This window comes from Poecilia reticulata, chromosome 7 (assembly GCF_904066995.2).
Source record: "Poecilia reticulata chromosome 7, P_reticulata-male-v2, whole genome shotgun sequence".
Taxonomy (NCBI): domain Eukaryota; kingdom Metazoa; phylum Chordata; class Actinopteri; order Cyprinodontiformes; family Poeciliidae; genus Poecilia; species Poecilia reticulata.
Window position 1 is genome coordinate 14,853,509 of NC_088836.1, and position 19,129 is coordinate 14,872,637.

Below are 19,129 nucleotides of genomic sequence, written 5' to 3' on the forward strand. Positions count from 1 at the left end.
AATAGGAATAAACGATAAGTAGTAAATAAATGATTGACATGATGAACTCATTCTAATTATTGCACCAACAGCCTACATATGTATAACATTTATTCATTTTTATTTTTTCTTCTAATTACCACCACCTGTGATAAGGTGACATAAATTAATTTATAGGCTGCAGTTTTGCTGTTGTCGTTTTGTTTTTCCAATGCTCTTTTTGTGCTCAGACAGAAAGTTCAACACTAGATAGAGCTGCTGGTAGTAGCTATCGCTCAACCTACCTTGACTGCCTTTTGACAGCTAATTGTGCAGCTAACCTTTTTTTTTTTTAGCATTTAACCAATCAGAAAAGCCAAGGGGTTGACCATGCCTCTCAATAAGCCAATCACAAACGAGCACAGCAGTAGATTATGCAGACCATTTGTCTTGCTGTACAGTGTGTCATGTTGGCTGTGGAGCGGCAGCGCGAATAATTGGTGTCACACCAACCGGTTTATTGTGCGCAAAAAATTTTTTAGATAATTTTCTGTTTTTGTAGTTATTGTTATTTTTTTTCCCCTTTGCAGACAAACAAGGACGATCTTTGTTTTCAAAGCAGGTGCAGTCGCTGTCAGGACGACTACTGTTTGGTTGATGTCATCCGCGGCGGAGCTGCAGCGACCTTCAATTCTTCAACAAGACCAGGATAAACAAAGAAGGATTTAGTGCTTTTTGTTTTTGTTTTCTATTTTTTTTTTGGTGGGGGGGGGGTCGCCTTTCGCTTTTGCCAGTTTCATCAGCTGGCAGGATGGGACTCCTGCTGCATTGTCTCCTGCTGCTCGCCGTCTGCGCTCTCCCAGTCGGTGGCTTGGATTTCCAGCCGGGATCCAAAGCTCTCGGACAGCCGGTGTTCGTGAGGCGCTCCGTGGGGGAGAGAGCCGCGCAAATCGCGAAGAGGTCCCTGCCGTCGTGGCTGGGCGCATCGCACCACCACAGGATAAAGCGAAGGAGCGTCGACCAGGGCGATTCGTGCAAAAAGCACGAAGGGTATCAGAGCAAGTTAAAAGACAACACCCACAGTGTAAGTTACCATCTGAGGTCCTGTTTCAAGTCGCAGTCCGACAATTAAACTGCGCCTAGGGAGGGAGGATAGTGCGCAGGTGCTTACCAGGTGCACGAATAGGCCTAATGTGCTGTTCCTGGTGGATAAATGGAGCTTTTTTATTTAATATTTTTAATTGCTAGATGTCACACGAGTATAACTCATAGAGAGAAAGAGAGAGAAGGCCAGAAGCATAAGAGAATTAGGGCCTCTAAACTATCAGGAGCGCCCCAAAAAAGACTTAAATTGCTTCATAGAGATCAAAAGTTAGTGTTTGTTCATCAGCAATGGCCTGTGTATGTTTTGGTGGTAATATAAAATTACAGGCAAAAACATATCAAATTGCAAATGCAAATCAAAACTAAAGTGCACTTTTTCACTTCCTCATGCTGAATTTCAGACTGTAAGTAGAGAGGCTCTTGTTTATTGCCTCTGTGCAGTTGTATTTCCTGTAAGAATTTGGCACAGTGTAATAAAATCAAGTTGAACAACAGTCAGGCCTGCTTATGCATCCCAAAAGGTTGCACTAGTATCTGCGACACACATTTGTTTTCCTTCTGGACCACAACAGCATCCATTTGTTTTCTCTGCTGCCCCGAAAGCCAAACTGCCTGAACGCTGACAGGAAATTTGAAACCAGTTGAAATCCTTGTGACTGACGATGTGTTGGTTATTTTGTAATTAAAAGCTGTGCCTGCGCTGGGGTAGTTGAAGTACTTCAGAAGCAGGGAGTGTTGTTAGGTAGCAGAGACAGAAACAAACAAGCAAAAAAAATAAAAAATTAACCAGGAAGACCAGCTCATAAATCTATTCTTCAAAAACAAAACCAGAGACTAAATAAGAACCATGTGCTGCTTATTTGCCTGGCTCACCGGTGCCATGTGATCACCTTTTGCATGGCGTACTTTGTATACTTGGCTCCAGTAATCTCGAGGCCGAGAGAGTTCCTCGAGGCTCAGCCTTGTCTTTCCGCAGAGGTTACCATGCAGGTCCCTCCGGCACCGGCCTGCTTTCGGCATGAGCAGCTCTCAGCTCACTGTGTGATGAGTAATGGGCCCACTAATTGTTGTTTAAGAAATGAATCTTGAAGAGGCAGCAGGTCTATGTTTGACAGTGAATGCAAAATTATACTTGACAAAGGGAACTTGTCTGCCTTATGAAAACTTTGTCGGCTGCTAACCTGTGAAAATTAATAAACATTTATATATATATATATAAAATACCCTAACGTATTTTAAAATGGGCGTGTTGTTACCAGTTTCAAAGTAGTGGTCTGTTATCAGTGTACTGTTTACACTGTTCATAGTCAGTCAGCTGGGTTAAACAATGCTATCACACTTTCCTGTTCACGAACAAGGAAAAACAAACAAAAAAGACTGCTTGGAAATATCACTTGGTGAAAAACACGAAGAGACATGATGTGGATAAAAAACAAAAACCTTAAAATTTACCACCCATTACCTTTAAGTATGGCTGTTTGAAAAGCTCTGGCTGGCAGCATATCTGTGAAGCAGGTCGGCTACTGGATCCGGTAGCCCAAATATTTATACCATCTTCTCACATTTATGAGGAACAAAATAGCTAAACGGTATTAGCATCTGTACTATAATTACTTGGAAACTTGTGGTCGGTCTATGAAAATCAAAATTACGGTAAGTATTATAGATCCATTGTTCTCAAAATGTGCTGTAAGCAGAATCGGAGGTACTTGCACTGTGTTCAATTATACTCATGTTAAATGATAACACATATAGTGTGTTGTAATTGATGAGGGCTAACCAGGAACAAGTGTTGGTGGCTAAAGGTGCTGTGTGTTTCATTTAGCTCTGGCGTCTGAACTTGGATCTGGAAATGACTTAGTCACATTAAGCACATGCACACGATTGCGTCAATATGTGTTGGTTACTGTCATTTTGTCCCATTTTTGCCAGCTACTGTATGTGATAAGGATGTTTACATTCATCCAATTAAGCTACTCTTCAACAATTGTTTGTTCTCTTTTTTCCCAGTACACACTGAACGACCTGAGTGGCTCCGTGTCACTGGCCTGGGTTGGAGATGGCACAGGGGTGAGTGTTGTACGCATCAGGACATGATCGAGTCAAATATGTTTGGTTCAGTCTGCAGGCAAATATGTAAATGTATTTTTTGTCACGCGAGAGTTGTATGACATTACTTGTGTTTCCTTGAACCTTCGTTCTTCGCAGGTCATACTGGCTCTGACCACATTTCAGGTGCCTTTCTTCTTGTTAAGATTCGGCCAGTCCAAACTCTACCGTAGGTTGGTGTCTCGTAAACTCGCCTGTTAGGAAGTTGGCCTCCTGCGTGTCAGATTGCATCTCATTGTTGTTTCAACTTCTTCTCTTCCAGCGAGAACTACGGGAAGTCGTTTGAGGACGTGACCAACTTGATCAACGACACCTTCATTTCAGCAGAGTTTGGCATAGCAATCGGCCCTGAGAATTCAGGCAAAGTAAGCCACATGCTCTTCCCTGCCACCATCTCATCTGGTTGTTTTTGACTTGTGCAGACAGAACCACTGAACAGCAACATTTGAACTCTTGACTTTTAGGTGATCCTTACAGCTGAAATCTCTGGAGGAGATGGGTATCGGATTTTTGTCTCCAGTGACTTTGGGAAGACTTTTACTCCCCTGAACTTGCCTTTCAGTCCCATGATGCAGATCTCATACAACCCTGAGAACTCCGATGTGCTGGCCGTCCTCAGCATGAGTGTAAGAAGTGCATGCAGAAGACTTTTAAGGAAAGAAACAAAGTTGGTTGGACAGTAGTAATGCTGAAAGCCCAATTTGTTGGAGCATTTATGATTCGACTGAAAGGGACGTGAATTAGTATCAGCTCAAAAATACTTCTATTAATCCCAAATGGAAACAAAAAGCACTGTTTTTCTAACTGTCCAAATTTCCTTTAAGAGTAACAATAATTTAGGTTCTTGTTAGATGGTTAGCTAATGACTGGTTAGTTCTAGCAGAGAGGCTGATGGATGGGCTTCTAACACTACTCAAAAACTAAATGTTTCATAGCAGTGCTAAATAAACTAAATATCATTAGTGCTCATTGTTTTATTAGTTAGATTTTTTTTTCAATGTTTTTGCTAAATTACACTCAACTTTTCTTGAATATGCGTTTTTTAAAAAGTAGTTTTCTGCTAACAGACCAAGTACTGGTAAGGCCTTCTGATCTCAAACTTCTGCTTAATATTCTTCTAATGCAGAAGTGATGATGATTAAACAGTTCAGAAAGTTGCAAAACCTGCTCTGAAACTGAAGATTGTTTTAGAATTTTTAGGAAATCTTTTTTTTTTTTTAAACTTACTCCTTTTTTCATTTCCTGTTAGCTTGACTCACTGGTGAAAACTCCTTTTTCTCCAAACTTATAGTTTCAAAATGTCATCTCTTATATATAGCTTGAAATCTAAGTTTGACTTTAAAAAGTATTTTATAAAAAAAATACACTTAAAAGAGATTATTATTTTTATTTATGTTTTTTTTTTTTATTATTATTATTATTATTCTGAAAAGGTTTGGGGACACCTTTTAGTTTGTAATTTGCTACTGTCTAACTTGCCCATCTCTAAACTGAAACAATGTTTTTTGGTCAGACATATTAGTCCTTTTTTTTCTTTTTTTTTGCAATTTTATACTTTCATCTAGGAAAAAAAGGCCAATGTGAAACACATTTGAGAATATGTTGAAGAAGGGAGTGACTCGACTTGGAATGACCCAATTAATTTATGAGACTTAAACACCACTTTGTTTGCTTAGTGTTTATTTATTAACACGCTCTGTAGGTTTATGAGTTGGTCTTTCAACTTATGTTTGAACCTCGCAAAAGTTATTTTTTATTTTTTTACTTTGTATGAGTAAATAATTATTTCCTTTCTCAGAATGAACTTTGGCTTTCGGAAGATTTTGGACGCAACTGGAAGAAGATCCCCGACACGGTGTGCCTTTTTAAATGGTGAGAGATGGCTGATGCTGAACTCGTTTTATATCCACTGTAGTTTTATGTGTAGAAGCTTTTATAATCTGCGGTGCTGTTGTTTCACTTTAGACTGTAAAAAAGCTACAGCATAGGAAGACAGTTTAGTTCCTCCTCTCTCTGCTGTGGGTTGAGGTGAATAAAACAAATGTTTTCAAACCATTGATTAAATGTGGTTGACACATACTGACTGTGCTGAAGTTATTCTCATGCGTTAAATCAGACAGATTCAACTCTAATCTGAAATGAACTAAATGGTTTGCATCAGCCGCCAAACATGCAGTAAAACTAGATTGCTCGGCTGGTGCCAAGCCCTGCTGGAGTCCAGGGTTGTTTTGAAACGCATTTCCTTTTGCTTATCGCTCTGCAACATTTTGTAGCATTTTAGTTTCAGTTTTAAGGCTGTAACGAGTCGCCTGATGTGTGGAAAGTAGGGTTCGCAGGAGCTGTTTTTCTGAAGCAGAAGCTTTTCTTTCTTGATCAGAAATGACAAGTCTGAGCTGGGAGCAAGAAAATTCCAGCAAGATGATCCATTTTGCAAATAAATATAGACAAAAATGTCAGTCTTTTTATATACAAAGTTGGAACATTTTGCTCAGTCCAAAAATTGTTTTATTTTGCATATTTATAATTATTAATCAATCGCTTAAGACTTTCAACTGGGTGTTTTATTTATAACAGCGGAGAAATAAGTGAAACAAAGTAACTTTTTCCCCACTCTGACATTTTAACTTGTAATAAGTAACATTAGGAACAAAGCTGTCTGTAACTTATTTTTCCTCACATCGCCTCTTAGCATCTCTCCTTTTGCCTCCATTTCCATGTAGGGGAAGAAAAAATACTGTCTTCTTCACAAGCAGCCAAAATGGATCCTGCAGTAAGTGATTCCTCCCCAAGCAAAGCTGAAACATGCTGGGCTCCAGCATTTCACTCCTATCTCCAGTTTTTCTTTTCATACTTTGATGTGGCTGAGCTACGTGTAGTTAAAAGTATCTTAGGTGTGTAGAGGAAAGGATAAATGATTAAAACAATGACATCCAACGATATTATAAAATGTATCGAGATGGTAAAAGTCGATGTCAGATGAGGCGAAGAGTTGGTCAAAAATGCTACATGCTCTGACTGTTTCACCTTTCCATGTTTCTGATGATGTTAATGACCTGCCTGCATGATTCAGTTGAAAGGGGAATGCTGCAGCTAAGGAGAACCACAGACTTGGGTAAAACCATCAAGACTGTTGCCAGCAAGATCTTCTCTTTTGGCCTGGGTGGACGCTTCCTCTTTGCTTCAGTGATGACGGGAAAGGTCAGTCTAAAAGAGAATTTATTCAAGGCTGTGCGATTAAAACACCAGACGAGACCTTTAGTTGTTCAGGTTGGTAAGAAAATTCATTCTTCAGGTACAGTATTTCCACATCTAGATGGAAACGAGAAGTTATTGACGTAAAATACCAACATTGCGCACGAGGAAGTGCGACACTTCTCACATAAACTTGATAGAGAAATGTACATTACAAAGTACCTTTTTAAAAATATCTTTCGATATTTGATGTGTTTCAGATATTTATCAGAAGCTATGTGGGTAGGACACATTCCCTAGAAACTGAGAAAAGGAAAAAAAACTTTAAAACTTTAGAAAAAGTCTTATTGATTCCCTCCTCCCCCAAACTCTTCCTTTTTGTTTTCATTCTTCAACAAAAAATGTCAGTAAGTTTTCATTCAGAAAAATGGAGTTGATGTTTTTTTTTTTCCCGAACGTAACAACAACACTGATGCTGTCAGCGTTTATGTGATCCAAACTAGAGTTTCTACGTTTTAAATAAATGCTCTTTAAATGAGCTTCTCTCTGACCTGAACTCCTTTTGCTTCTCCGTCCATGCAGGGCACTATGAGGGTGATCCACGTGTCCGTGGACCAGGGTGAGAACTGGAACATAGCTCAGCTCCCTCCGGTCGGCCACGAGCAGTTCTACTCCATCCTGGCAGCAAATGACGATATGGTCTTCATGCACGTTGACGAGCCTGGAGGTCAGAGCAAGCAGTAACTCAGATGTTTGATAAAACAGAATTGGTATGCAGCTGTTGCAGACATGGGTATGTTTGATAATGGCGCAAGGGAATTATTTTTGTAAGATGTTTACATATTAGAAGAAAAAAAAAAAACGGCATTCAAATTAGTTACCTCAGTTATCCGGTTTTGCACATGCAAAGCTTTGCTTGTGGTATTGATTGTTAAATTTGATAACATGCTCAGATCAGCTTTAACTTGCACCAGCAGACCATGTAGTGGTTTCTTGTCATTTTTGACACTTTCAGGACTTGCATTAACAAACTACGTTTTCATCCGATCCCTATAATACCCTTTGGACTGATGCCATTTACATTTTCCTGCATGTCTGATTTTGGTGCCTACATACTCCAGTTGTAACACAACCCTATCGTGTTTATTTTTAGATCCTCATCAGGTCCCGTGTGATCTTATTTTACAGACACTGGTTTTGGTACAATTTATGTCTCGGACGATCGAGGCACGGTCTACTCCAAGTCACTGGAGCGCCACCTTTATACGACGACAGGGGGTGACACCGACTTCACCAACGTCACTTCCCTGAGAGGAGTCTTCATCACCAGTGTGCTGGCAGAAGGTACTTTGTGTTTCTGAGTATGCGGTTGCTGGAATAACTCACACCCGTCTTACACGCATTCACATTTTCTCACAAAACAAATTTCGAAGGATAACTGTAAAGTGGAAGAACAAAAATGGGAACAAATACTTTGTAGAAGCACCGTTCGGTGTAGACGGAACTGCAGGCATTTTGGGTTATGTCTCCACCATATTTGCACATTTCGAGGTAGACACATTGCACATCCTTTCTTGCGAAATGGTTCATATTGGATTGTTTTAACTCAAGCTAATGCTCCAATCAACTCTGACAACCCATGTAGTCCTGCATACTTGTAGCTTTTAGCTTTGGTATGTCACATCAATTGCCACTCAAGTTTGTAGCTATAATATCACAAAATGCTGGAAGGTTTAAAAGACGGGACGTGAATACTTCAGCAAAACACTGTAGCAGCCTTCAGATTCTTCTTAGAAACAGACTCGCACACAATGCTGCTCCACTACACACCCTCAGAAGTGTGTGAAGTAAATATTTAATTAGACCGTCCCTGTTAGACTCATTTCTCATCCCTGCTTTCGCAGTTCGCACTGTATTGATTAGTCTGTTTATGTGTTGAATTTATTGAATCAAGCTTTTTTTTTGTTTGTTTTTTTGCCAACATTATTCCTGGCTTTTGCCCTCGGCTACCTGTAAATGTGTTCTCCTTGTTTTTTTATTTTTTATTTCCAGATAAGTCTGTGCAGTCTGTAGTGTCCTTTGATCAGGGAGGAGAGTGGCTTCCTCTGCGGAAACCTGCCAACACCAAGTGTGACGCTACAGCCAAGGACCCAGACAAGGTATAATTAGACAAAGCGTTGCCGTGTTTATGTTCTCTGTGTTTTTGCACATCTGCAGGTTAAGGTGTGATTCTAACCTTTGCAGCAACCGCGTGTCACTTTGGATTGTGTTTCTCTTGAATCTACAGTGCAGTCTCCACATCCATGCGGCTTACAGCATTGCTATGAAGCTGGAAGTCCCCATGCCGCCCCTGACGGAGCCAAACGCCGTGGGTCTAATCATGGCTCACGGTAATCACATTGACCCTGCAGGACAGAAATTTTTGAAAAAACTCAATCGCTTTTGGCGCTCTGAGCATTTTTGACGCATTTTTTTTCAGGCAGCGTCGGGGACGCCATCTCGGTGATCAAGTCTGATGTTTATGTGTCCGATGACGGAGGCTACACCTGGATAAAGGCTCTTAATGGGCCCCATCACTACGCCATGCTGGACTCAGGAGGGCTGCTGGTGGCTGTGGAGGACAATGGCAAACCCATCAACAAAATCAAGTGAGTCGTTTAGTTAGCTTTTGTGATTGGATGGATAAAATATTTGGCATCTCACTTGTTCACCAACAAATCCCTCTCTGCAGGTTTGAAGCCTGTACTGAACAAGCCTGTAATTACAGGATTTACTACTAATTCACATGACTCGTATAATATCAATGCTTTGTGCGAGCGAGCTCCACCCTGCCCTTTCCTCGACTTTCTTACTTTTATTAAAAAATTTTAGCGCTCTTTAACCTTTTTTAAATTTGTCAGATTTTCCACCGACGAGGGACAGTGCTGGAGTATTTACGAATTCACCAACGAGCCAATCACATTCACGGGGCTGGCGTCTGAGCCGGGAGCTCGCTCCATGAACGTCAGCATCTGGGGCTACAAAGATTCCCTCATCACCCAGAACTGGGTCTCCTTCACCATCGACTTCAGGGAACTCCTCACCAGAGACTGCAAGTCATGCAATTAAAGAGATTATTCCCAATTCCTAACCGCACGTTTTCAAGGATTTTAACCTGACTTATGATTTTTGTAGGCATCGATGACGACTACGTGCAATGGTTGGCTCACTCTGATGACATCAGTGACCCGACGGACGGCTGCATGCTGGGTTACAAAGAGACGTTCTTGCGGCTCAGAAAGGACTCCGTTTGCTGGAACGGACGTGATTACACCGTGAACACACAGCCAATTCCATGTGCATGCACCCTGGACGACTTCTTGTGGTAAGATACAGAGAGGGCGTTTCTTGTCTTGTTCAAGCCTGAAAAGTGGTTTTGCATTTGCAAAACGGCCATTCCACAGTTTGTCACCTTCCAGCGGCTGATGCATTTTAATAAGGTTTTTATGCAAGAGACAACAACAAGATAGTTTCTAACACGTGTGAAGTAGAAGAAAGCCATGCATGGTTTTCAAAATCATTTGCAAATAAAACTTGGAAGGGGCGTCATGCATTGTCATTCAGTCTGCAGCATGATCCCCTGAAGGAAATCCACTTTAACAGTGACTGTCCACCTAAACTGGAAACCAGGGAAGGAGTGCGTAAATCAGAAAAAGGCATCCAAGAGAGGGAGAATCTGTTGACGGGATAACCGAGTCATGTACTCTGGTAATTTAAGGAGGAGTGGCAAGGAAAATTGTTGCAATAGCACCAAATCCTGATTTCAATCCAAGCACCGTGTGTGTCTAAAAACTACCACTGCATCACCCTGAACGCATCGTCCCCACAGTGACAGTCAGTCAGTGGGGGAAGCATCAGGTTTTGGGAAAACTTTTCCTTAGTAAAGATTCTGGTTATAGCAAAATATGAATTATTGTCACACATTTCAGATTTTTATTTTATTTTTTTTATCCAAACAAAAACATAAAAAGAAAACCAGGAGTATTTTTTTTACTATAAAGTTGTTATATGAAAAATAATTAAAGTGAATACCTTACTAATAAGAGTATTGATCCTGGTATTGTGTGACTCCTTGCAGTGACTTTGGATACTCGCGTAAAGAGAACAGCTCTGAGTGTGTGGAGCAGCCGGACCTGCAGGGCAAAGTGCTGGAGTTCTGCCTGCATGGCAAAGAGGAGCAACTACAGACCAACGGGTAAGGTTTCAGATTCTGTCAAATTCGAGTTTAATTACATCGTCGCTAAGCTTCACTTCCTACGTGATGTATTAGCATCACATGTGTTTGCTCTGTACTTTAGTCATTAATGTTCCAGAACTTGATTTAGCTGCTTTCTAAGTGAGTAATCTTTGTTGGTTTCTGGAAAATTTGTTGACCAGAGTATTGGTGGGAGTTTTAGGTGTTGTTGGTTTTAGCTGAAGCCATACTGGGTACAAGGAGGAAGTTTGTGTTTTGAGTCAGTGCATGAAGTGACAAGGGAAAATAAGGAACTAAGTGCAATGCAGAAAGAGGTGAGAGGAAACTGATGAGGGTCACAGTGAAGCTTGTTGTAAGAGTGAATACTGCTCAAAACTAAACATTTGGCGAGTTTTACTGACATACTAGTATGTCTCTAATTGCTATATAGCTTAATAATTATTATTACACATTGTACTTGCAAGGAACAGCCGATAATTAAGACATGTGTACTGTGTTCCCTTATATTGTTTTTGAAGTCGGTTAAAAATATTAGTTGTTCTTTTCTATTGTGCAAATCCCTGAACATCAACACTTTCATGCTGGACAACTCTAAAATAATCTGTGTTTCGGTCCTCAGGTACAGGAAAATCCCTGGAGATAAATGTGAAGGAGGACAGATGCCTGAGCGCAAAGAGATTGACCTCAGTAAGAGATGCGTCAGTGATCTCGTATCTCCAGAGTTTCAGGTTGGTACCTCTGCGAAAACAAACCGCAATCCTTTGTTTATCTGTGGTCTGGTTTTGATTTTGCATTTCCCACATTTCTGTCCGTCTTATGTTTTCTGCAGACAGACGGCCACTCCTCCAAGTCTGTGGCCATAGTGTTGGCAGTTGTCGTTGTCATGCTGATGAGCATCGCAGCAGGAGTGGTCTTTGTCAGGAAGTACGTCTGCGGCGGCAGGTTGGTGTTTACCGACTCATTTACCCCATAAACCACAAACCCTATGCATCCTCTCCTCACTCTTTAAGTCCTAACGTTTTGAATGGTTTTTGGTTTCCTGACAGTGTTTTAAATGCGATCTGCAGGTTTTTGGTGCACAGGTACTCTGTGCTGCAGCAACACGTTGAGGACAACGCTGCAGACGGGATAGACGAGCCGCTGGACACCAACCACACCCCCAACGGCAAAATAGAGTTTCACGATGACTCTGATGAGGTATGTCGGAAAAAACTGTTTTTCCTTAACATAACGTAAAATATCACACTCACACACACACACACACACAGTCTTCTGGTTTTTTACACTAAATGGAAGCTGGTTTCTTTCTGTATGGATTTATAAATAGTGAGCAATAAAAGTAAATTAAAGAGTTCATGAAGGTTTTATTTGCAATAAGCAGAGAAGTGCATCCTTTTTGCAGGTGACGAATATGTGGACATTTTAGCTATGGTGAATGTGTGATTTTTATTATTTTTTTTTTTTTTTTTACCGTGCATCACTTCCTGAGCTGTTGGCAATGTCACTGGACTATTGCAAGAGCCTTGTTTATTTGTTCCAACTGCATCTAATACAAAATACAGAGTCTTATATTGTCACTGGTTTTGAAACAAATTTCTCCAGTTCTAATATTTCTCGTTAACAGTAAAAAGCAGATTAACTTTTAAAATCCTGTTACAAAGTGTTAAAAGTGTCCGCTCCTCAGTGTGCGGAGGAATTTGTAGTGGGAGTTAAACATTAGGGTGATGGCAAGGAGGTCTTCCAACCGGAAAGCCTTGGAGCTTATCACTAAAGATAAATCATCAACATACCAGTGGAAACATTCAGAAAACTGGTCAGCAGTTTTGGTTTCACTGCTTTGATGCCAATTAAAGTTATGCTTGAAATCAAGTCATTTTACTTTGTTCCATTTTTTATTTTTTTTGAATTTATAAAAATGTATTGTTGAACCATAGTTTTTGGTTTAACTACGTTGGTGCGCACATTATATATGTGTTTTTGTCAGTTTTATTACCACATCTTGCATAAGAAAAAAACTCTTTTTTTACACTTATTGCTGGAAATCACATCAGATCTGTGCATGTAAAGTAAATAATTTAAATAAAACCTGGTGGCCTTTCCCAGAAAACTTAAAATCAATCGTTATGAATCATGATCCAAAACACCTTTGCGAATGATCACAGGAAAAAATATAAAAATGTAGTTAATTTTAAGGCTACCAAAATTTACTGTAGCTACCAATCAGCATTGAGGATTCAGGATATTTGCAATTACTCAACAGTGAGCATTGATTATAACTCTTTACTAACCCACTATCTCATAAGTTAACACATGACATTGTAATGATTTCTATAACAATTGAAAAAGTGCAATGTTTGTTTCTTATTTAAGTAAAATTAGGATTATTGTTCAAAATCAGATCATTACTTGTTTTAGTCAAACTACTGGCTGGAAAATTGCTCTGTTTCCATGCAAACATTTAAACTGTCATTACTTTTAACAAGAGCGCTCCATCCAACGATCCCTCAGTCGTATTTGTTTGGCTGGAACACTGAGGTCAGTGTTCCAGCGTCTGTGGAGCCGCTGATTTGTTCTGGCCAGCTTCGTTCTGAGCAGAGGTAAGACTCAGCTTGGGTTAATACATGTAGTAACCCGACGCGGACATTACCTCACCCAGACCCGACACTGGAGCGCTGCAATACGACACCAACCTTTACAAAGGCGACACAGAAACTAGTTATCTTCACACCATGAAGGGATCTTGGAGGTTAGACGCATGTGCGTCACTTGTGAAACAGAGTTTGGGTGTGTTTTTGTGTACAGTGTCTTATTTACCCACAGTGTTGGTTCTGGCTTTAGTGCTGTGCTGTCTTGTTTGTGCAGGATCTGCTTGAATAGCAGGCGCCACCTCTTGACCAAGCGAGCAACAGGTTGTCCCGCAGCCAGCCGCTGTTCCTGTCACTCTCCTCTCCAGCTACTTCTTCCTTTCACCCTCTGATGTAAACTTCGGCCTAGGTGACAGAGACTCTGCTGTCATTGGCTAAGTCAAATGAATGTATGAAGGCTTCCTGAGAGCTAATGCCGCAGTTGGGGAAGAACCATGAAGGAAGTCGTGTTTAAGGTGTCGGTTTACTGAGTAAGTTTTAACCTTTCAGTTATTTATTTCACTCAATGAAGAAACGGCTGAGTTGCTGAGAAAAATTGACTAGCGCTCTAGGAATGAAGGAAAAGCGAGTTGTATAAAGTCTCCTCTGTTTTACGGGCCCTGCCTCTTCCATCTCCTGGAAGTGCTCCTGGAAATCCTATTTTCTTTTTTTTCACTTTTGAAAATTTGTCTTTGTTTTCATCACAACCTTGTACATAAATACGTTTTTCTTTAACGGTTTCGGTCAGATATCAGTTTGGTGATTGACTAAAGGGCCACAACTGGCCTCTAGCTAATATGAATTCTCACAGATGAGTTGAGTCTTAATCCCTTCTTTTGTCAAAGTATTTCCCCAAATTCTTTCCATGTTAATAGAAATTTCACCCGTTGGTGAAATCTTCCACATTTCTCTGTGTTCTTGGAGTACAAGTATGTAGATCTTTGCATTGCGGTGAAGTAATAAGAAGAGATGCACCGATCAGTTTTCCTGGCCAATACTGATTCTTATTTTCCAATTTTGACTGATCCCTATCCCCCCACCCCCAGTTTAATGACTACATTACATAAGTTAGTAGATTTACTGTAGTTTTATTTAAGAGGTGGAAATATTTAATCCAACAAAAAATAAAGAAATTATATTATCCACATTTAAGCATATTTTACTTTTATTTCTCATTTTTAGTAAAGACATTACATTGAATGCTCTTGACTGATATATTCATTGGCCGTAAATTATGGGAATTTTTAGATTTGACGCATTTAATAGGGAAAGTAGGAAATCATGTTTTTTCAGCATCTGCTTTACGAATCACCAATCGGAGCGTCGGCCCGATTCTGGTCCCTTGCCGATTGATCGGTGCATCTCTCATAATAAGGCATCTCTATGAGGTTTGATAGCAATAACCTGTGAAGATTTTGTATATTTAAGACATCGTCCATGCATGACAGAACATCTCTTAGAGCTGTTAGTTGTCTTGTTCGTCCGAGCAAAAGAAGCATCAACGTCCAGGATGTGATTGAAGCTCAGACTGCAGTTCTAACTACTGAAAGCACAAAAAGCCCCCTTGTATGTTCGGCATTTGTCGATCATTTTTTTCCTAAACGAGACCTGTTGTAACGGTAGTGATCGCTGTAATCCTATATACCTGTGTTTGTAATAATCTGAGCAGTTTTTATACTAACTTCTACAAAATACGACATATCTTTTGCATTAACTAGAAAACCAAATGCATAAAAAACTAATTGGTGATGAAAACATAACAGCAATGCAAAGAAGGTAATTAATAGTGTAAATGTTGTAAAGCATAATTACTGCTGTAGCCTGGTAGGGGTTGGATGAGCTGCAATACAAATGTTAATGTTTGTTTCTGGTTGTGTCTTTTACACTGTTTTATCTGTAACCGTGTCAACCACGTTTCTGATTTGTCTTAAAAACATTTTCGCACAGTCTTGTTTTAAATACTTTATAGGTTTACATTATTTATGACCAGCTGGTGTAGAGTGCAGTAAATTGGATGTGGTTAAACAAGTGCCTGGTGTGATAATCTGACATGTGGCCGGCGTCCACCATCTTATTAGTTTTAACGGTTAATGTCGGTGACGAATCCAAGCTGCATTTATTACCCCGACAAAGACTCCGGGAGCAGTAAATATATCTATTTTATACAGGTTAGTGCTAAACTGCATGTAAAAAATGTGAATGATACTTAAATCTAAAAAGGTTTTTAAGCAAAAAACTATTTTTGGGGGCCGATATTAAAATTGGTTCTGGCTGAGACGGTTTGACAAGAAATTAAGTTCAAAAGAGAAAAGGGTTACTATGTAGCTGCATTACACTGGAAAATGAGACCTATTTAATGAAGCTTTACTGCATTGTCTTGAAGAAAACACGTTTTCCTGGCATTTTCGAACTGATGTATCGATTTTAAAGAGTCTTTCTGATTGGTTGTGTAAATATTCAAGTTTGAACATTTGTAACTGCTGTGTCTCTTTTCTGTATATTGGAGGCTATTTTCTTTGGGTTTGGCAATAAAGTCATGTTCCTCTTTTTTGTGTTTACTTGTCATTTCATGTGAATACAAACTTTTAAAAATAGTTTATTAATGGTTTAAAATCCTGTATACTGGAATTAAATGTTTCTAAAGTCTTAAATGCACTTTAAGTTCTTTAAAGTTTTCTTTTTGTGTCACTGTCGACAGTTGATGGCATAGACTCCATATTGACATTATGCTCATTTAAAAACCTTATTGGAGCAGAAATGCACACAGAAGTCAGCTACTAGTCAATGCATTGTATCTGCATTGACTAGTAGCAAGGGTTGCATTTTTGGTTTTGGACATTGAAACCCTCTATTGCACTTTGACAAATAGCTTGTATGTAAAAACTAAATCTGTATTTGACATTACAATCACAACTTTCACTGTAATTTGAGATTTTATGTAATCGGCCACAATGAAAAGTGTATTTTAAAACGGAAGAAATAGAATTTGAAATCTGAAGGATGGCATGCATTTATACTCGACACCATTTATTATGATACTCCAAAATGAACTCCTACGCCACTGATTGCTTTCAGCAAGCATGCAGAAATCAAGTTGCACTTTAGCAACTGGATATTTCTGCAGGTAGCCAAATTTAACACAACACCTGCAGGATGTGGTTATGCTGCCTCAGACTGAAGTTGCTGCTGTGACTTCTTCCTGCGATAAATTATATTGATATGAGTGTAGCACAATACAAGGAGCTCTGAATGAGTGTGTCTGAATAATGTATTTCAAAGTGTCTTATAAAACCCTGATGAGGTTGAGACATGCAAATGCTTAAACATACTCATTAATCTCTGATCCTGACTCTGTAATAGTTTGTTAGATTTATTTGGCCTCAGTCCAAATGAAGCTAAAAAATTAGATTTGAGTGGGGAAATTTAAGAATGACATTTAATAGTTTTGGAGCAAAACCCCGCCATCTGGTGCTACTGGATGGGGAAATTAAAGTAGAGATAACAGCCTGTTTTCCCTCAGGCTGAATAGTTTAACATTTTCTCTCATGTCAAAAATACCCTTTCGCATATTCTGTAACATGAAAAAAATATATATTTAAAAAAAAAAAATGGCTTCAATGTAAAATTCTAATTCCATAGATTTTGATCATTTCTAAGAAAATGATTTAATTAATTTCAGTGTACACATCATATTCATTCAGCATTTCAACTCAGGTTCTATACAAAAAGTTTCCCTCTGCATCAAAGAAATCGCTCCCCACCTGCACCACAGGCGCGGGTTTATCCATGTCCAGAATCTCCTCAAGTTCCTCCTCTGTCAGAACCTGCCCGTCCCAGCTCTCCTCCCACTCCTCATTCTCCTCTGTTTCCTCTGTACCAAAACCATCCCCGCCTACCGTTGACTCCATCACTCTACTCTCTTTGTAAGTCCCAGCTGGCAGCTTTGGAGGCTGAACAGGAACAAGAGATGCTGAACCTTTACTTTGAATCACCTCAGCCGGAGCAGTCGCCGAAATCAGAGCACCTTCTGCCTGCCCAGGTATGAGTGTGGCTGGTGTTTGACTTTGAGGAAGCTTCAGTTTGTTCTCCTGCCTCCTGCTATCAGAAGGTAACGCCTGCTGGCTGAGTCTAACCATCACTTTAGCATCCTGTTTGACTTTTCTGTTGGGAGAGGGGGTAAACTTGCTCTTCAGGACCCTGAGGATGACTTCTTGGGGGACATAGAAGCCCTCAGCCAGGCGCTCTATCGTCCACTCCTCTGGATGCTCTTGCTTCAAATATCTGAAATAAGTGTATGAAAAGTGTCAGCAATCTAAAGAGTCCTATTTACTTTTGCTCCTACTAAACAAAAGTTATTTAGAGCCAAAAACCAACATTACTTTTTGTATAGGAGTAAAATCAACATTCACCATACACAGGTTTTGGTCTAATAATAAAAATTCACCACAATTTGGCCTCCAGTTTTAGGTTTTTGGTGAAAAAAATGTAGCACACACAAAGAGACCGTCACCTTATTTGCTCAATAGCATCCCACGTTAGTTTCCTCTGGGGGGCTCCTGGTGGAGTCATGTTCCTTCTTATCATATTAAACTTCACTGATCGCTGTCTCTTTTTCTCCTTGCTGAAAAGAAACATGAGATAAGCTGCTTACAATGATCAGCCAGCGGTATGTTTGCATTTAGAATATGTTTTGTAGTTGTAATAATGTATAATGGTTCTTACTCCAGCACAGCCTGGAGCTTATCCTCCAGCCCCTCCAGCTCAGGCTCTACGTCATCGTTGAATCTGGACATTTGTGATCTGGTCCTGTCTCCGCTCACATGGTTCTGTCCCACCCAGGTTTTGCTGTTGCCTCTGCTGGAGAATCTGACGCCGTTTAAACAAGCGGGGGAAACCAAAGAGCGAGCAGGAAACCTAAGGAGGAGGCGACAGACCTGAAGAGGTCGGGCCATGCTCATAGACGGACGGGCTTCATTAGAGTGCAATACTAGCAAAAAGATTTGATTTTGTCAGTCGGCAAAAACTAAGACGGCATGAACGGAGAATATTTTTGTATTAATACAAAGCGTGCGTTTATCTTATCTTAGAATAAACACGAGACCTTGACTAAAGCTCAATGCCTGGTTCTGACTTCACATGCGATCTTCACAGTGTGAGTACTTCCGCAAACACAGCTCAGTGTCATTAACTAATGCAGTGCTGCCACCTAGCGGGACGGAGGACAGTTGGCGTAGCGCCAACAGAAACCCGAAAGAAAGAAATTTTAGCAAGGTCCAAATGTCCCAAATTTTAACGAGCTTACAATTACATAGATGATACATGATGACACTGAATTAAATAAATATAAATATGCTTATACTTGCCTAAATATTAAACAACTTTTTGAATAAATTATTAAATAGATGTAAATCACTACAAAATAATGAATTAAAAGTCAAAATAGCTAAAAATCACTTTAAAATTGTTTAAGTACTTATTCTAATCTTCACCATTGCATAATGTGAACTGTTGGTGTGATTCTGTAAGTAGATCATGACCAGAGCTTGGTACTTAGTTCAATTTATCTGAGTTGTTTATAATTTATACATTAGTGAAGGAACTTTTTAATAATAATAATAATAATAATAATAATAATAATAATAATAATAATAATAATGCATTTGAGAGATAAAACTTTGTATTTTTAATAATTTGATAATTTACTTTTTCATTTTATCTAATGTCACATTTCAAAATGTATCTAAAAAATTAATTATTTAATGTATTGTAACACCTTTAGTCCTTAGTTGTGTGTGTGTGTGTGTGTGTGTGTGTGTGTGTGTGTGTGTGTGTGTGTGTGTGTGTGTGTGTGTGTGTGTGTGTGTGTGTGTGTGTTTGTTCCATTGTATCCTACATGTGAATGGAGAAT

The 19,129-nt window shown here is 39.6% G+C and overlaps 2 protein-coding genes and 1 long non-coding RNA gene across 3 annotated transcripts; 1 reads left to right on the plus strand and 2 right to left on the minus strand.

Annotated features, from left to right (window-relative positions):
• The first annotated feature begins 403 nt into the window (after positions 1–403).
• On the plus strand, positions 404–15,769 carry sort1b (sortilin 1b). The gene is made up of 20 exons (XM_008413292.3): positions 404–1,042; positions 3,073–3,132; positions 3,271–3,344; positions 3,434–3,536; positions 3,636–3,797; positions 4,970–5,043; positions 5,892–5,941; positions 6,242–6,369; positions 6,946–7,090; positions 7,552–7,707; positions 8,416–8,522; positions 8,651–8,753; positions 8,843–9,011; positions 9,264–9,454; positions 9,538–9,727; positions 10,481–10,597; positions 11,217–11,325; positions 11,427–11,539; positions 11,665–11,794; positions 13,460–15,769. Exons 1-20 carry the CDS (start codon positions 770–772, stop codon positions 13,472–13,474), a joined length of 2,469 nt encoding a protein of 822 aa, XP_008411514.2. The 5' UTR covers positions 404–769; the 3' UTR covers positions 13,475–15,769.
• LOC145552230 (uncharacterized) lies at positions 6,371–7,022 on the minus strand. Its single transcript, XR_014088193.1, has 2 exons — positions 6,915–7,022; positions 6,371–6,666 (listed from the first exon to the last, which is right to left on the minus strand). It is a non-coding gene; the product is annotated as an uncharacterized LOC145552230 (long non-coding RNA).
• ngrn (neugrin, neurite outgrowth associated) lies at positions 13,879–18,385 on the minus strand. The gene is made up of 3 exons (XM_008413293.3): positions 17,944–18,385; positions 17,732–17,842; positions 13,879–17,502 (listed from the first exon to the last, which is right to left on the minus strand). Exons 1-3 carry the CDS (start codon positions 18,177–18,179, stop codon positions 16,932–16,934), a joined length of 918 nt encoding a protein of 305 aa, XP_008411515.1. The 5' UTR covers positions 18,180–18,385; the 3' UTR covers positions 13,879–16,931.
• Between the last annotated feature and the right edge of the window lie 744 nt (positions 18,386–19,129).